Below are 17,182 nucleotides of genomic sequence, written 5' to 3'. Positions count from 1 at the left end.
GAAGAAGTTGTCTATGCCTATACTGAAGATTGCCATTTCAGGATTGGCTTTTGTAATACACCCTGTACCATCAGTAAAAAGCCTGAATCGCATGTTCCAATAGCTTCTTACGGCATGACTATAGCATATGTAGTATGGAACCCATTTGGCCATATCCCCTCCTATATAAGGTGTTATATACCATCTAAGATGTGAGAAGAGAAAATGCCTGCACCTTGTATATTTCCTACGTGAATATTAAACTACAAACCCCTTAGAAGCTACCAAAAAAGTATACCCCTCCACAACAACCCAAATGTAAATAGATAAAATACAAATCAAAAACATATATATATTTTATTTATCTATGTAAGATGTATTTTCTGGGACAATCCCCAGTAGTTATTGCATTTACAATAAATATATATATATATATATATATTTATGTTTGATAGCTTGTTAAGATGACACAGTAAATAGTAAAATGCACAATAAATGGTGAGAAAATATTGTGTCCAAAGCCAGCCAAAGTCTGTGACATAATCGGTGCACTGGGTGCAAAAACCACAATAAGCTGAACACAGGTTGGGTGACACCAATCCTCCACCGGATCCTGCAAAGGTGTACTCTGACCTTGTAGTTTGACCCTCAATACAAAGATCAGACTCGCATGAAGGACACAGAATCTCCAATTCAACCAGATGGATTCAATCAACACTGGCCATGTGCAAAATGAAAAAATTCATTTTGTTTTGCTTTTTTCTGATTTGTTATTTGAAAAATTTCATTTTGTTTGATCACTTCAGTTACATTTTCGAAATTTGTTTCATTTATTCGAATTCAACCGAATTTCGAAATTTCAAGCGATTCGAAAATAATTTTAATAAAATTCAAAAATAATTCTAATGGATTCAAAAACCATTCTGATTCAATAATTCTAACATTACAATCCATAATCCACATTCCAAATGTGTTTTTGATGGTATATGAGCTATATGAAGAATTGCGTGACCATATTGTAAATTTGTATTTCAGCAAAATTTTCACAGTGCCTTTGTTGATCACTACTCATGTCACCATAGCGGAGCTCACAATTTTTTGTAAATTATTTTAGCCTTTTCTAATCTATTCTATTATTTTCTATTATTTTGTATTCTATTCTAATGTATTCTGTTTGAATTCAGATTCATTCTATTCATAATTTGAATTTCAGAAGGCAGTTATATTCTTTCTATTTTATTCTATTCTAATGTTTTTCTATACTATTCTATTCTTTTATTCTTTATTCTAATCTTTTCTATTCTTTGATTTTCTATTCAATTCTAATCTAATTGATTCTATTCTATTCCTTTATTTTCTGTTCTATTTTGCTCTGTTTTACTCTATTGTTTTCTATTCTATTCTTTGATTTGCTATTCTAATCTTTTCTATTATATTCTAATTGATTCTATTCTTGTCTATTCTTTTATTTTCTATTATAATATTTTCTATTCTAATAGATTCTATTATTTTCTATTCCGTTTTGTTCTGTTTTACTCTATTATTTTCTACTGTATTCTGTTCTATTCTTTTATTTTCTATTCTGTTCTTTTTTCCTCTATTGTTTTCTGTTCTATTCTATTCTTTTATTTTCTGTTCTTTTCTATTTCTTTATTTTCTGTTCGTTCTATTTTATTCTATTCTGATTTTCAAATTTGAATTGGTTTTTGAATGTGTTTTCGAATTTCGGCAAATTTAGTTTTGTTATTTCGGATTCGTTTAAATTTGTTACTATTGTAATTCGGATACATCTGAATCTCCGAATAATGGACAATTTTTCCGAATTTCAATTCAGAACTAAACGAACTGCACAAGTCTCTGTTGCTCCTTCATCCAGAAAGGACACACCCTATGACAGGAAGTGTGTTACTGGCCAGATCCCCAGGTGAAAATAAAGGAATAAAGGTTTATCATCACTTTCAGGCATCCCCAAGCATGTTGTTTAACCACTTGCACTCCTGAGGATTTACCCCCCTTAATGACCAGGCCTCTTTTTGCTACTTGGCACTGCACTAATTCAACTGATAATTGCGCGGTCATACAATGCTGCACCCAAACGAAATTTACGTCCTTTTTTTCACACAAATAGAGCTTTTTTTCAGTGGTATTTGATCACTTGTGCGCTTTTTATTTTTCATGCTATAAACAAAAAAAGACCACAAATTTTGAAGAAAAACAATATTTTTTACTTTCAGCTATAAAAAATATATAGTAAACTTCAAGTTAGTTATAAATTTAGGCCAAAATGTATTCTGCTACATGTTTTTGGTAAAAAAAATCCAATAAGTGTATATTGATTGCTTTGTGTGAAAGTTATAGTGTCTACAAACTATGGTATAGATACTGCAATCTACGCCATTTGTTTGCTATACAGCGCTGCGCTAGTTTAACGGACAATTGCGCGGTCATGCAATATGGTACATAAATTAAATTTACCTCCTTTTTTTTCCCACAAATTGAGCTTTCTCTCGGTGGTATTTGATCGCCTGTGCATTTTTTATTTTTTGCGCTATAAAAAAAAAAAAAGCTGACAATTTTGAGGAAAAAAACCAATATTTTGGACTTTTTGCTATAAAACATTTCCAGTAAAAAAAAATTTAAAATCAAATTTAGTCATAAATTTCTGCCAAAATGTATTCTGTGACATCTTTGCTAAAATAAACCCTAATACGTGTAAATTATTGGTTTATGTGAACGTTATAGCGTTTACAAATGGCGGGAAAGATATTGGGATTTTTAATTTTTTTTTATACTAATAATGGCGGCGATCAGCGACTTATAGCGGCGATCAGTGACTTATCTTTGCTAAAAGAAAATCCCAATACGTGTAAAAAATAGTTTTACGTGAAAGTTATAGAGTTTACAATTGGCGGTATATATACTGGAATTATTTTTTTGTTAGTTTTTACTAGTATTGGCGACAATCAGCGACTTATGGCGGGACTACGGCGGACATTCTGACACTGGGGGGGAACTGATTTGGGGTCACTGACATCCCCAGTGACACCAATACAGTGATCAGTGCAAAAAAAAACACTGACACTGTACTAATGGCACTGGGGAGGAAGGGGTAAACTTTATTATTCACTGAAAGGGTAACTGTGTGAGGGGAGTGTTTTACTAGGGGGCGGGGGTGTGTACTGCACGGAGACACACTGATCCGGACAGATAAACTGTTCTGTCCCGATCAGCGTGTCAGGAGCTGTCAGGGAACTGAGAGAAAGCACAGCTACTGCAGCTGTGCTCTCTGTCAGTGATTGCCGCTAATCGCCGGGACATAGCCGGTAACGACCGTGATCGGCGGGACAGGTAGGGCGGCGACGCGCCTCATGCGCACCCCCTACCTGTTTTGAAAACACACGTTTTAAAAGGTGGTTTTGCCCAGCCGTGCCGCCCTGCCACCGTATTTCTACAGTGGCTGGGCGGCATGTGGTTGACCACTTGTCTACAGGGCACTTATACCCCCTTCCTGTCAATTTTCAGCTTTCAGCGCTGTTGCACTTTGAATGACAATTGCGCGGTCATTCAACACTGTACCCATATTAAATTTTTATGATTTTTTTGAGACAGAGCTTTCTTTTGGTGGTATTTAATCACCTCTGGATTTTTATTTTTTGCTAAACAAACCAAAAACAACTGAAAATTTTGAAAAAAAAACATTTTTTCTTAGTTTTTGTTATAAAATTTTGTAAATAAGTGATTTTTCTCCTTCACTGATGTGCGCTAATGAGGCTGCAGGGATGGGCACTGATAGGCTGCACTGATAGGTGGCACTGATGGGCACTGAGGAGGCACTGGTAGGTGACACTAATAGGCATTGACAGGCATCACTGATGGGCACTGAAAGGCAGCACTCATATATGGCACTGTTAGGCGGCACTGACTGGCACTGTTAGGCGGCACTGACTGGCACTGATAGGCGGCATGGATAGGTTGCACTGACTGGCATTGATAGGTGGCACTGAAAGGCAGCCCAGATGGGCACTGATATGTGGCATTCATGTGCACTGGTAGGCACTGATATGTGGCATTGATGTGGCACTGACAGGTGGCATTGATGAGCACTGACAGCTGGCATTGATGTACACTGACAGGTGGTCCTGCTGGGGCTACACTGATCATCAGTGCCCTGATGATCAGTGTACATGTCCCCTCCGAGGAATGCCGATTACCGGCTCTCCTCTCCTCTCGAGCCGTCAGTGTTACAGCTCGTGAGGAGAGAAATGCCCGGCATTTCCTTATTTACATGCGATCAGCTGTGATTGGACACAGCTGATCACATGACCGAGCCGACATCTTCGGCTCTTTCCATTGATTGGTGATCCACTATGTCCGAGGGACGTCATATGATGTGCTCCCAGAAGTAGAGAACCGCCTTGCGCCCGTCATTTCCTTATATGGCGGCTGGGAGGCGGCTAAAAGATTTTCTTCTGCTGTAGCCTATCTGCTTCAAGGTTCGACGTGTTGTGCATTCAGAGATGGTATTCTGCATACCTTGGTTGTAGCAAGTGGTTATTTGAGTCGCTGTTCCCTTTCTATCATCTCGAACGATTCTGCCCATTCTCCTGTAACCTCTGACATCAATAATGCATTTTCATCCACACAACTGCCACCCACTAGATATTTTTTGGACCATGCTCTGTAAACCCTAGAGATGGATGTGCGTGAAAATCCCAGTAGATCAGCAGTTTTTGAAATACTTAGACCAGCCCATTTGGTACCAACAACCATGCCACGTTCAAAGTCACTTAAATCCCCTTTCTGATGTTCAGTTTGAACTTCAGCAAGTCGTCTTCACCACGTCTAGATTCCTGAATGCATTGAGATGTTGCCATGTGACTGGCTGATTATCAATTTGTGCTACCAAGCAATTGAACAGGTGTACCTCGTATAGTGACCGGTGATTGTGTATATGTATATATGTGTGTATATATATATATATATATATATATATATATATATATAATTTGTCCTGAATATACATAATTAAATGTACTACTCGGCCCACTTGCCTAATTAGCATATGATATCGCTCAACTTTGTATAAATATCCATTGATTTATTGAAAGGGCTTGAGAAGGAGGGGACTGAAATTCATTGCATGGCATAGAAGTGCAAGCCAGAAGTGCACTGGTCGCTGGTGTTCTTCATTGGCCTTTGACATTGTACAACAACTGACAGTAGGTCTCACCACTGTTGCCTCAAGGACACTGTCATCAACATCTACCATAGAGATCCTCTATGCTGTTCTTGGGAGAACGTCTTTGATACTAACCATATTTTGCTGGCCACATTATTGTCTATATTCCTTCCTTCAACTCTACATTATTATTATACAATATTTTTTATAGCGCCAACAGTTTGCTCAGCGCTGTACATTACAATGGGAGACAGTACACGAGACAGTACAGTAACAATACAGTAACAATACAGTGCAATACATGAGGATTCAAGGGCCCTGCTCCTTGGAGCTTACAATCTAGGAGGGAGGGGATAGTGGTACAGGAGGAAATAGCTGTGGGGGATGGAGTAGTAGGAAGAGTGGAGGAGATCGGCAATTAGGTGAGGTCGGGGTAGGCTTCCCTGAAGAGATGTGTTTTCAGGGTGCGCCTAAAGGTGAGGAGGGTAGGTGACAGTCTGATGGATTGGGGTAGTGAGTTCCAGAGGATGGGGGAAGCCCTGGAGAAGTCCTAGAGACGGGCATGGGAGGAGGAGCCCAGGGAACTAGAGAGTAGGAGGTCTTGTGAGGAGCGGAGAGTACGTTTTGGGTGGTATATGGATATCAGGTCGATGATGTAGTTTGGGGCAGTGTTATGAACAGCTTTGTACGTCAATGTTCGTAATTTGAATTTTATGCGTTGGGCAATCGGAAGCCAGTGGAAGGATTGGCAGAGGGGGATGGTGGATACGGAGCAGTTAGTAAGGTGTATGAGTCTGGCTGCAGAATTCAGGATAGACTAAAGCGGGGATAGCCTGTGATGAGGTAAGCCGGTGAGGAGGGAGTTGCAGTAGTCAAATCGTGATTTAAAAAGGGAGTGAATAAGTTGCTTAGTAGTTTCTGGGGTTAGGAACGGACGTATTTTGAAGATGTTGCGGAGGTGGAGTCCACATGAATTTGTCAGCAATTGGACCTGGGGCTGGAAGGACAGATTGGAGTCTAGGATGACGCCTAGTACTCTGGCTTGAGGGGAGGGACTGATGGTGGCATTGTTGGTTGTGATGGAGAAGTCGGGGGGGGCGCGGGCTGGGGGGAAAACTAGGAGCTCGGTTTTGGAAAGGTTTAATTTGAGTTCAGTAGGCTAGTGATTTGGGCGGAGACTGAAGGGGTGAGGCGAGGGGTAGAGAGATTTGCGTGTCATCGGCATAGAGATGGTAGTTGAAGCCGTGGGAGTGTATCAGTTGGCCAAGGGAGGAGGTGTAGATGGAGAAGAGAAGAGGCCCGAGGACAGAACCTTGAGGGACCCCAACAGAGAGGGGGAGTGAGGGGGAGGTGGCAGCGTTATAGGTAACACTGAAGGAGCGCTGTGATAGATCGGAAGAGAGCCAGGAGAGAGCGGAGTCTCCGAGGCCAAGAGAGTATAGTTTTTTGAGGAGGAGGGGGTGGTCCACCGTGTCGAAAGCCGTGGAAAGGTCGAGGAGTAGGAGCACTGAGTAGTGGCCATTAGCTTTGCTGGTTAGCAGGTCGTTGGTGAGTTTGAGTAGGGCAGTTTTGGTTGAGTGTAGGGAACGGAAGCCAGACTGTAGGGGATCAAGGAGGTTGTTGTCGGTGAGGTGGGAACTCAGGCGATTATAGACTAAGCGCTCAAGGAGTTTGGATGTAAATGGCAGCAGGGAGATGGGTCTAAGGTTGTTCAGGTTGGTGGGATCCAGGGAGGGTTTTTTAACTATGGGAGTGATGTGCGCGTGCTTCAGAGGGGAGGGGAATGTGTCAGTAGAGAGGGAGCGATTAAAGATGTTAGTGAGGGAGCGTACGATGGAGGAGGAGGGTGATCGTAGGAGTTGTGAGGAGACAGGGTCAAGGGGGCAGGTGGTAAAGCGAGCTTCAGAGAAGACCTTAGTGACCTCTTCAGTGGTAGCGAGGTCGAAGGAGTGGAGTGTTGAGAGGGTTTTCGAGTGAGGGATGCTAGGTGGGGTGGAAGTCTGAGCAGTGGCGATGTCCCTACGAATTGCGTCGATCTTGCATTACTGGCTTTTTATTACCATCCACCACTAATTATATTTTTCCTTAATTAGGTGATGAACTCACAAAGATCGAAGATGAAGATGAACAAGGTTGGTGCAAAGGCGTTACAGACCGTGGCCAAGTTGGACTGTATCCTGCCAACTATGTTGAAGTTATTTCTGGATAGAGAATGGTTGTTGTACAGGTGGAAACCAGTACGTGTCATACGAAGAGGACAGTCAATTCTACAGGGACTGTGCGAATCAGGATAAAATAATCCATAAAGGAACTTTTTCCCCCATCTTAAATGCTGGGCTGAATTGGGAAACCTGCACGGCCAAAAGCAAAAAACAAGATGGAGTCTGCAACGTTCAGCTTGATTAAGAAAACAATTCTACCACTTCTTTATATAAAACATATGACACTGGCAAAGGTATATATACTGTATATAAAGTGAAGTTGTATGGACTTATAAAAAGCAATAAAAGGCAATTATATCGATGGCAACACCCTCATGGCTGACCCTAAACAGTCTGGGTTTCCGGTACTGCCAGTCTTCAGCAGTTCCTGCTGTATAACTGAAGTAAAATGCTCTTCCAATCCAGAGTTGTAAGGAAGATTCACACCAAACTATGCTTAATGATCTCAGATTAATTCTACTTGGCTTGAAATGCTTAAGTAACCAATGTGCCTATGGACATTTCGATATATTTCTTTGTGCCTTTTCCTGTGCAAATTAATTTGATGTTCTCTGCTACTCCTGAATATTAAGATGTGTTCCATTTCTATTTAACAAAAATCTCTAAGTGCTTGTATAGATGAGCGTCAAGTCATGCATTTGATGCTGGTCTTTTGAAAATAAACTCCAGGCATAAATTAAAACATGATTAATATTTGGATACAGTATGTCTTCATTAAAAATCAATCAATGTATTTTAAGGTAGAACAAACTTAGGTACCTGATTTTCTCTTGACATCAGCCCACTGCGTAACAGTTCATAGGCTAGGAAAGCTAAGCCTCTATTGCTTTAAATCAAGAGTGCTCAATCTGTGGCCCTTGGAGCCCTTTGATGTGGCCCTTGACCTCAAACCAGGGAAGTGCATACCCGGGGTCGGCAACTTGTTGATCACGATCTGGGCTTGCCGACCCGCCAACCCAGAGCATCAGAGTTAGGGTAGCACCAATACCGATTTTTTTTACAGTGAGTACAAATACCAATACTTTTATTTTGTACTCGCCGATACCATTTACCGATACCCGCCGGCAACCGTTTTGTTTACACTTCATCTGTCAGCAGGAGAACCCCGCTGACAGCTAAATGAGCCATCGGTTGTTAAGGATGCAGCTGCCCTGCTCCTTAACCACTTTGGCTATTACACCTGTTCACCCATTATGGACCAGAGCAGTTTTTACATTTCCGCTGTGAACCTGTTTATTCAGCAATAACTTTGTCATTACTTAAGATAACAATAACTTTTTGTGAACATTGTCTTGCGACAATGACATTTTTTCACAATCCTAAACAATTAAATATAACAAAACTAAAATAAACATACTTTTTCTCTTTTTTTGAGCAGTGTTAGTTTAAAAATAAATAGTGTTACCGCACATAAAAAGTGCGCATTTTATGTAAATTGCCCTGTTTAACCGCTTGCCGTCCACCCTATAGCAGAAATACTGCTACAGGGCGGCACATATGTGTACGTGATTTTGCAGTTCCAGGTAGAGGGCGCACGCGCGTCCTATCCGCGCCACCATTTGCAGACTCTGCTGTCAATCACCGGGTCCTGGCCGGTGATTTCCCACCGGCACCCGGCAATCGCCGAGTATTACAGATGAGGGAGAGACTTGTGTATAAACAACAAAGACCTCTCCCCTGTCAGCTCCTGCACACTGCTTTGTTTGGCACTGCATAGCAGAGCCATACAAAGCAGAGTGCTTACAGCGTAAAGCATACAAACAACACATAGCAAAACAGCACACAGTTATCCCTTTGATTGCCCCACATGTTATTTTTATTAGCACTGATCACTGTATTTGTGTCACTGGGGATGTCAGTGACACCAAGTCGGATCCCCCCAGTGTCAGAATGCCTGCCGCAGTCCTTCTATAAGTCACTGATTGCCGCCAATACTAGTAAAAACAAACAAAAAAATAATTCCAGTATATATACCGCCAATTGTAAACTCTATAACTTTCACGTAAAACAATTATTTTACACGTATTGGGATTTTCTTTTAGCAAAGATATGTAGCAGAATAGATTTTGGCCTAAATTATGATGAAATTTGATTTTTTAAATATTTTTACTGGACATGTTTAATTGCAAAAAGTCAAAAATATGTTTTTTTCACAATTGTCAGTCTTTTTTTTTTTATAACGCAAAAAATTAAAAACGCACAGGCAATCAAATACCACTGAAAGAAAGCTATATTTGTGAGAAAAAAGGACATAAATTTAATTTGGATGTAGCATTGCATAATCACACAGTTGTCAATTAAAGTAACACCACGCCGTATTGCAAAAATGGCGTGGTCAGGAGGGGGGGGGGGCAAGTGGTTAAAAATAAATAGTGTTACTGCAAATAAAAAAGAATTATTAGGTAATTTATACTGTTTAGAATGACACTAAAATTTTGATTCTGGCACAAAGCGTTGAAAAGTTGTTTACAAATGAAATAAATTTATTGAAACATGTATGCAGTATGTATGTTAAAAGTGTAAACGTATTAACAAACAAAGCAAACAAAAAAAGTTTTTATTATTAATAGTTTTTAAAAAATAAATGAACAAAAAAATCAGCAGGAAAACAATTAAATGCAGGAAAATAAGGAGTTAAAGAGGAGTTCCAAGCTGCTCCCAAAAAAGTCAAAGTCAGCAGCTAGAAATACTTTAGCTGCTGACTTTTAATTTAATATAATTTAATAAGGACACTTACCAGTCCAGGGGTCCAGTGCCGTCGTTACCCGGGCTAGTTCTTTACTAGCCTCCGGGATCCTAGCACCGGCATTGTAGGTGAGGGAAACTGGAGGTGGCTTCACAGCCACTTTCCTCCTGTACATGCACCTTGAGATTGATTCCTGAAGTGTCTGAGAAGACTTTGGGGGAAAGGAGGGGGCCGAACGTCCAGCTCAGTTCACCTCAGCGAGCTTAGCTGGAAGTGGTAGTGGGTACTTATCAAAACCAGGTACCCGCTCCCCCCTTCCCCCAAAAAAGTGCCAAAAGTGGCAGTGGAGGGAAAGAAGAGGCTGACATTCCCTTTTGGGGCTGATTTGAGTAAATTAAGGGTTAATTAGGGGTTAAACAGAGGAACATTTAATTTTAAAAAAATTCACAGCTTTTTTTTACTTGACAGGTTACTTTTAACTGACTTCATGTGCAGATGAAATTTGTCCCTTTGATCTGTAGATGAATAAACAGCAAGATACAAAATGAAACAATGTTTCTTTTTATGTTTCTGTTTCGGGGCTGAGCAATGTTGTTACTAAATATTATCAGCCTGCTTTTTTTTGACAATTGCCAGGACTTGTTTTCACTTCAGCTGGCAGCAGGGGAACCCCACTGACAATGAGTCATCGGTTGTTAAGGACACGGTGCCCCCCCCCCTCCTTAAAAAACAGTAATTGCCAGCTTTTTTTTTTATTTACGCAGAACTGAGCCTGAAGGTATCAGTTTCAGGTATTGGATCATTTGCACCAGTACCGATACTCGTGCAAATGCTTAGTATCGGCATTGATACCAGTGCAACCATAATTAAAGTGTATCAAGCTAGCGCCACCTGTGGAGGGAACAGGAGCTGCATAAGCCAATGCTTCCTCTGTAGTGCTGGCTCCTATCCCAGGTAGAGTGATACCAAGTGGATCACTCGGGATATCTTTCTAGTAGTCTGGAGACGCAGAGCAATGACAGCAGAAGATGGAAGAGGAAAAGAATGTCACTGTATTGAAAAACACATATACTGCACTTTTGCAGGTGTACTGCACTACACGCGTGTTGCAGGTAAACCGAAGAGCATCAGTATCAAAGCAGCCTCAGGACAGAAAGATCTCGTCGATATGGCAACCCCAACCCATTTTCGAGGAGGGCCCGTACTGCCTCCCTGTGACATTCTGTTTTACTTTTTACTTTTTTACTTCTCCTCCTTTTCCTCTCGCTGGCATTCAGCAGCTGCAGGTGGAAAATGTTCATTATGCTATTCAAAATAAAAAAATAAATTCTGAACCATTTCATTCCATTTTGCACCCCTGCTTTGAACAGTGCTATCGGTCAAGCATGTGAACATTTTTATATAAAGCACCTTGGTTACTTACCATCCCTACGTAATTATTATTATTATTATTATTATTATTATTAATTATTGCACAAACGTTACAAAAAAATAGGACTTTTAAGGTGCTCATTCATACACTATTTGTACACAATTTGTTAAAATACAAACATTTATTAATGCCATAAAAAAATTTTAAATGTACAAAAATTTTCAAAAACATTCACTTATAAATGCATGCATATAAAGAAGGTTTTACAGCAGGGCTTGACAATTTTTTTTTCTATTCTAGAAGCCAAGTAAAAAAGTTAGGATCCAGGTGGGAGGGTAGCAGAACAAGAGGGGGCAGGGTCACAGGAGGGGGGCAGCATCATAGGAGAGGAGCAGTGGGACAGGTGTGGGGCAAAGTGATAGATGGGGGGCAACATCACAGAAGAGGGCAGCAGGATAGGTGGGGGCAGCATCACAGGAGGGGTGGGGGGCAGCATCACAGGAGGGGGCAGGGAGACAAGTGTGGAGCAGCGACACAGGTGGGAGGCAACATTGCAGGAGGAAGGCAGTGGGACAGGTGGGGGGGGCAGCAGGACAGGTAGTGGGCAGTGGGACAGGTGGTGGGCAGAGTCACAGGAGGGGAGCAGTGGGACAGAAGGGGGGCAGCATCACAGCAGAGGGGAGGGACGGGAAGACAGGCAAAGGGCAGTGTCAAAGAAGGGAGGGCAGCTGGCTAGGTGGGGGCCAGTGTCACAGGAGTGGGCAGTGAGAGAGGTGAGGGCAGCAAAACAGGAGGGGGGACAGGGAGATAGGTGGTGGGCAGCGGGACAGGAAGGGGACAGCAGGACAGGAGGGGGGCAGCGTCACAGGAAAGGGGTAGCAGGACTGTTCTCACCTGTCCAGCCATGGCTCCTCCAGATGGTGTCAATGGAGAGGATCTGGTGCCAGGAAGGGTAGCCTTTTTGTTGTGGGTCGATTGGGGTCAGCGCTGTGCTGGAGGTGGGGCTATGTGCTGTCACCCAGGTGGTGGGACTCGGTGGCCCCACTTACTCCAGTCCTCCAGTGGGGAGAGCTGCTGCAGTTGAAGGCGGCATCCGATGTGTGTCCGGCTACCCTCCGAGCACTCATCCAGTGGTGTGGATGGGGAGACTAGTGACAGAGGCCATGTCCTCCGCTCCATGGGCTCTCTGACAGGGGTGGTTGTGTGGTGGGCGGCGGACCTGTGGCATCCTCCGGGGTTAGTGCAACTTTTTGTGGGGCTGTCCAGGACTCTGCCTGGACTCTGCGCCTCGCCTGGACTCAGGGAGGGATTAGGGAAACTCCAGTCCAGGAACACTAGGCTGGGCTCCACTCTGTGCGGCGGGGGAGAGGAGCCAGCCAAGGATGCGGGGTGGCGGAGCATGGGCAGTGTGGGCTTACAAGGGCCCAGGTGCCATATGTATATCATCAGGTGCCAGGATGGGGTTTTTGGTTATCATGTTGACTTGGCGCCTGGGAATTGTTGAGCCCTGTTTTACAATGTATCATAGTTTCTCCCTCCTATAAACATTGGCACTTGGCTTCTTTGGTTACATAAACTGGTTACAGAAATAAAGCCATTCCTGTTATTACATACCCCAAACGTTTTGAGTAATTACTGAAATAATTTTTGAATGAGAAATTGTAATATTTCTTTATTTTCTTGATAAAGGTGAATTAATATAATAACTCACTTTTTCCTAGTCTCTCCATGGTTCTCCTCCCAGGGGGAGTATTGGTGCGATTTGTTGTTCCTCAGGCCTTCCATATCTAATAGAATTCCATGACTTATAGTTAATACAATGTTTGGATGGTTACAGTGGGGCAAAAAAGTATTTGGTCAGCCACCAATTGTGCAAATTCTCTCACTTAAAAAGATGAGAGAGGCCTGTAATTGGCATCATAGGTAGACCTCAACTATGAGAGACAAAATGAGAAAAAAAATCCAGACAATCACATTGGCTGATTTGGAAAGAATTTATTTGCAAATTATGGTGGAAAATAAGTATTTGGTCAATATCAAAAGTTCATCTCAATACTTTGTTATATATCCTTTGTTGGCAATGACAGAGGTCAAATGTTTCCTGTAAGTCTTCACAAGGTTGGCACACACTGTTGCTGGTATGTTGGCCCATTCTTCCATGCAGATCTCCTCTAGAGCAGTGATGTTTTGAGGCTGTCGCTGGGCAACACAGACTTTCAACTCCCTCCAAAGGTTTTCTATGGGGTTGAGATCTGGAGACTGGCTAGGCCACTCCAGGACCTTGAAATTCTTCTTACGAAGCCACTCCTTCGTTGCCCGGGCAGTATGTTTGGGATCATTGTCGTGTTGGAAGACCCAGCCACGTTTCATCTTCAATGCCCTTGCTGATGGAAGGAGGTTTGCACTCAAAATCTCACGATACATGGCCCATTCATTCTGTCCTGTACATGGATCAGTCGTCCTGGTCCCTTTGCGGAGAAACAGCCCCAAAGCATGATGTTGCCACCCCCAAGCTTCACAGTAGGTATGATGTTCTTTGGATGCAACTCAGCATTCTCTCTCCTCCAAACACGACGAGTTGTGTTTCTACCAAACAGTTCTATTTTGGTTTCATCTGACCATATGACATTCTCCCAATCCTCTTCTGGATCATCACAATGCTCTCTAGCAAACTTCAGACGGGCCCGGACATGTACTGGCTGAAGCAGGGGGACACGTCTGGCACTGCAGGATCTGAGTCCCTGGCGGCGTAGTGTGTTACTGATGGTAGCCTTTGTTACGTTGGTCCCAGCTCTCTGCAGGTCATTCACTAGGTCCCCCCGTGTGGTCCTGGGATTTTTGCTCACCGTTCTTGTGATCATTTTGACCCCACGGGGTGAGATCTTGCGTGGAGCCCCAGATCGAGGGAGATTACACTGTTCAACAAATTTTTATTTTTTGCCAGTTTTGGAAACAAAAGGATCCATTTCTTAATGAATTTCATATTCTGAGTTCAAATATAACAATGAAATTTGTCAATTGGCTCTAGTGTTTCTGTAAACGGAAAGTTTTCTACTATAGGCGTAATGACTACATAATGCACAACAATTATATAGATAGATGTCTTTCCACAAATATAAAGCAAGTGATATTGACTACATAACAAAGCCTAAATGGCATAATATATTGCATAGGATTACCAAGAAAAATTATAGCCATAAGCTAAGTTGAATCATTTTAATACTTAGGATTCTCACTAGTTTTGTCTTCAGTTTGTGTCGGTTTTGCTTCTCTTGGCTTTTCTCTTGTATTCGAGGAAAGGGCTATCTCTTACAACTGCACGTGACTACACGCTTCAGGTTCTTCCTCACTTGACTCAACCACAAAGGATTCTGGTGCTTTAGGAATTGGTAGCCCCTCTCCATGAGGAACTGGACGTATTGCCGATGGAATATTTGGATAGTGCACAGATAACTTTTTCTTCTTATTTAGCCCTTTTACAATTGGAGGCACCATACAAAAGTAACAATTACTAACATGATCTGTTGGCTCTCTCCAAATCATTGGCACAGCAAAAGGCATAGATGCCTTTTTTCCATTCAACCATTGCTCCAGTGCCGTCCCACAAGAATTGTAGCATATATGTGGTGCCCAGCTCTTGTCCTGGTCTCCTATCTTGCAGCCAAAATACAAGTTGTAGGCTTTCTTAATCATTCCTGTTATCCTCCTTTTTTGTGAGATAAAAGTTATTTCACCGCAGTTATAGCAGAAATTATCTGCTTTATTCACACAAGTTCGAGGCATTACTGAGTAGCCTATATAAGCATAAAACGAAATGTAAAGACGCTGTTGAACTACAATCAGCTACAGATACTGCAGCTTTTATGCAGTGAAGTGATGCAATTAAAGGCTAATATTGCATCATCTCAGTATACATGCAATTTTCTATTGGTCACCAGTATCAATTGCGCAATATGCAGCTGAAGTTGCATCATAATTTTGAATGGCTTACGTCATTAGATGGGTGAATATATCATGGAAACTAGAGCCAATCAACATTTTTTAGGGTCATTTTCGTTTTCAGCACCCCAAAATTATGTAAGATTAGCTAATTTTATGCCCAAAACTTTTTACCTGTTGAACAGTGTTATCAGTGGCCTTGTATGTCTTCCATTTTCTAATTATTGCTCCCACAGTTGATTTGTTCACACCAAGCTGCTTGCCTATTGCAGATTCAGTCTTCCCAGCCTGGTGCAGGTCTACAATTTTGTTTCTGGTGCCCTTTGGCAGCTCTTTGGTCTTCACCATAGTGGAGTTTGGAGTGTGACTGTTTGAGGTTGTGGACAGGTGTCTTTTATACTGATAACAAGTTAAAACAGGTGCCATTGATACAGGTAATGAGTGCAGGACAGAGGAGCCTCTTAAAGAAGAAGGTACAGGTCTGTGAGAGCCAGAAATCTTGCTTGTTTTTAGGTGACCAAATACTTATTTTCCTCCATAATTTGCAAATAAATTCTTTCCAAATCAGCCAATGTGATTGTCTGGATTTTTTTTCTCATTTTGTCTCTCATATTTGAGGTCTACCTATGATGCCAATTACAGGTCTCTCTCATCTTTTTAAATGGGAGAACTTGCACAATTGATGGCTGACTAAATACTTTTTTGCCCCACTGTATGTATTTAAAAATTATAGTGTTGAAGTAAATACTGATTTTCACAGTTTCACAGCACCTGAAGTGGGGTTTCTGGTATCCACAAAATGTGTTGTGAAAAATCGTGGAACTTCTCACCAAAAGTCCTCTTGAACATCTACATAATCAAGAAAGAAAGAAGACATGGGGTTAATATACTAAAACCGGAGAGTGCAAAATGTGGTCCAACTGTGCATGGTAGCCATTCAACTTGTTTGACAAAAGAAAAAATAAAATTGGTTTCTATGCACAGCTGCACCAGATTTTTGTATTCTCCAGTTTTAGTAAATCAACTCCCAAGTGTCAATAAGTATACGGCGGTGAAATTACGATACACAGTGAAACATTCTTTATATGTCTGTGTTTAGAAGTAAATGTTTCCGTGATGTGTTCTACATATTTTAATGTTTAAATAATAAAATAACAATAAAATAAAAATAAATGTTTGTATTTTAACCACTTGCCCGCCAGAGGATTTACCCCGCTTCCTGACCAGGCCATTTTTGCGATACGCCGCTGCATTATTTTAATTGACAATTGCACGGTCATGCAATACTGCACCCAGATTTATTTCAGTGGTATTTGATCACCTGTGTGTTTTTTATTTTTTGTGCTATAAACCAAAAAAATCGACAATTTTGAGAAAAGAAACAGTATTTTTGACTTTGTGCTATTAAACATGTGCAGTAAAAAAATTTAAAAAATCAAATTTCGTCATAAATTTAGGACAAAATGTATTCTGCTACATGTCGCTACATGTCGCTACATGTCTTTGCTAAAAAAAATCCCAATATGTGTAAATTAATTGGTTTATATGAAAGTTATAGCGTTTAAAAATGGCATTATAGATTCTGGAATTTTTTCCTTTTTTTTTACTAGTAATGGCGGTGATCAGCGACTTATAGCAGGAAAGCGGCGGGCATTCTGACACTGGGGGGAACAGACTTGGTGTCACTGACATCCCCAGTGACACCAATACAGTTATCAGTGCTAATAAAAAGCACTGGCACTGTACTAATGGCACTGGGCAGGAAGGGGTTAACATGTGGGGTGATCAAAACGTTAACTGTGTGC

At 41.5% G+C, this 17,182-nt stretch overlaps 1 protein-coding gene across 1 annotated transcript in view; it reads left to right on the top strand.

The window, feature by feature from the left end:
* LOC149467478 (protein kinase C and casein kinase substrate in neurons protein 1-like) overlaps positions 1–8,079 on the top strand; it is a 110,094-nt gene extending 102,015 nt beyond the window's left edge. The window contains exon 10 of the mRNA XM_089671588.1: positions 7,252–8,079. Coding sequence (XP_089527714.1) covers positions 7,252–7,367 — 116 coding nt within the window. The 3' untranslated portion in view covers positions 7,368–8,079. The remainder of the gene's footprint in view (positions 1–7,251) is intronic.
* The last annotated feature ends 9,103 nt before the right edge of the window (positions 8,080–17,182 follow it).

The sequence above is a fragment of the Staurois parvus genome, unplaced genomic scaffold, assembly GCF_062004578.1.
Source record: "Staurois parvus isolate SC_StPar_1 unplaced genomic scaffold, SC_StPar_1.0 ptg000108l, whole genome shotgun sequence".
Lineage (NCBI taxonomy): Eukaryota > Metazoa > Chordata > Amphibia > Anura > Ranidae > Staurois > Staurois parvus.
Note: the sequence above shows the minus strand (reverse complement) of the source record. Positions and strands in the feature narration are given on the sequence as shown.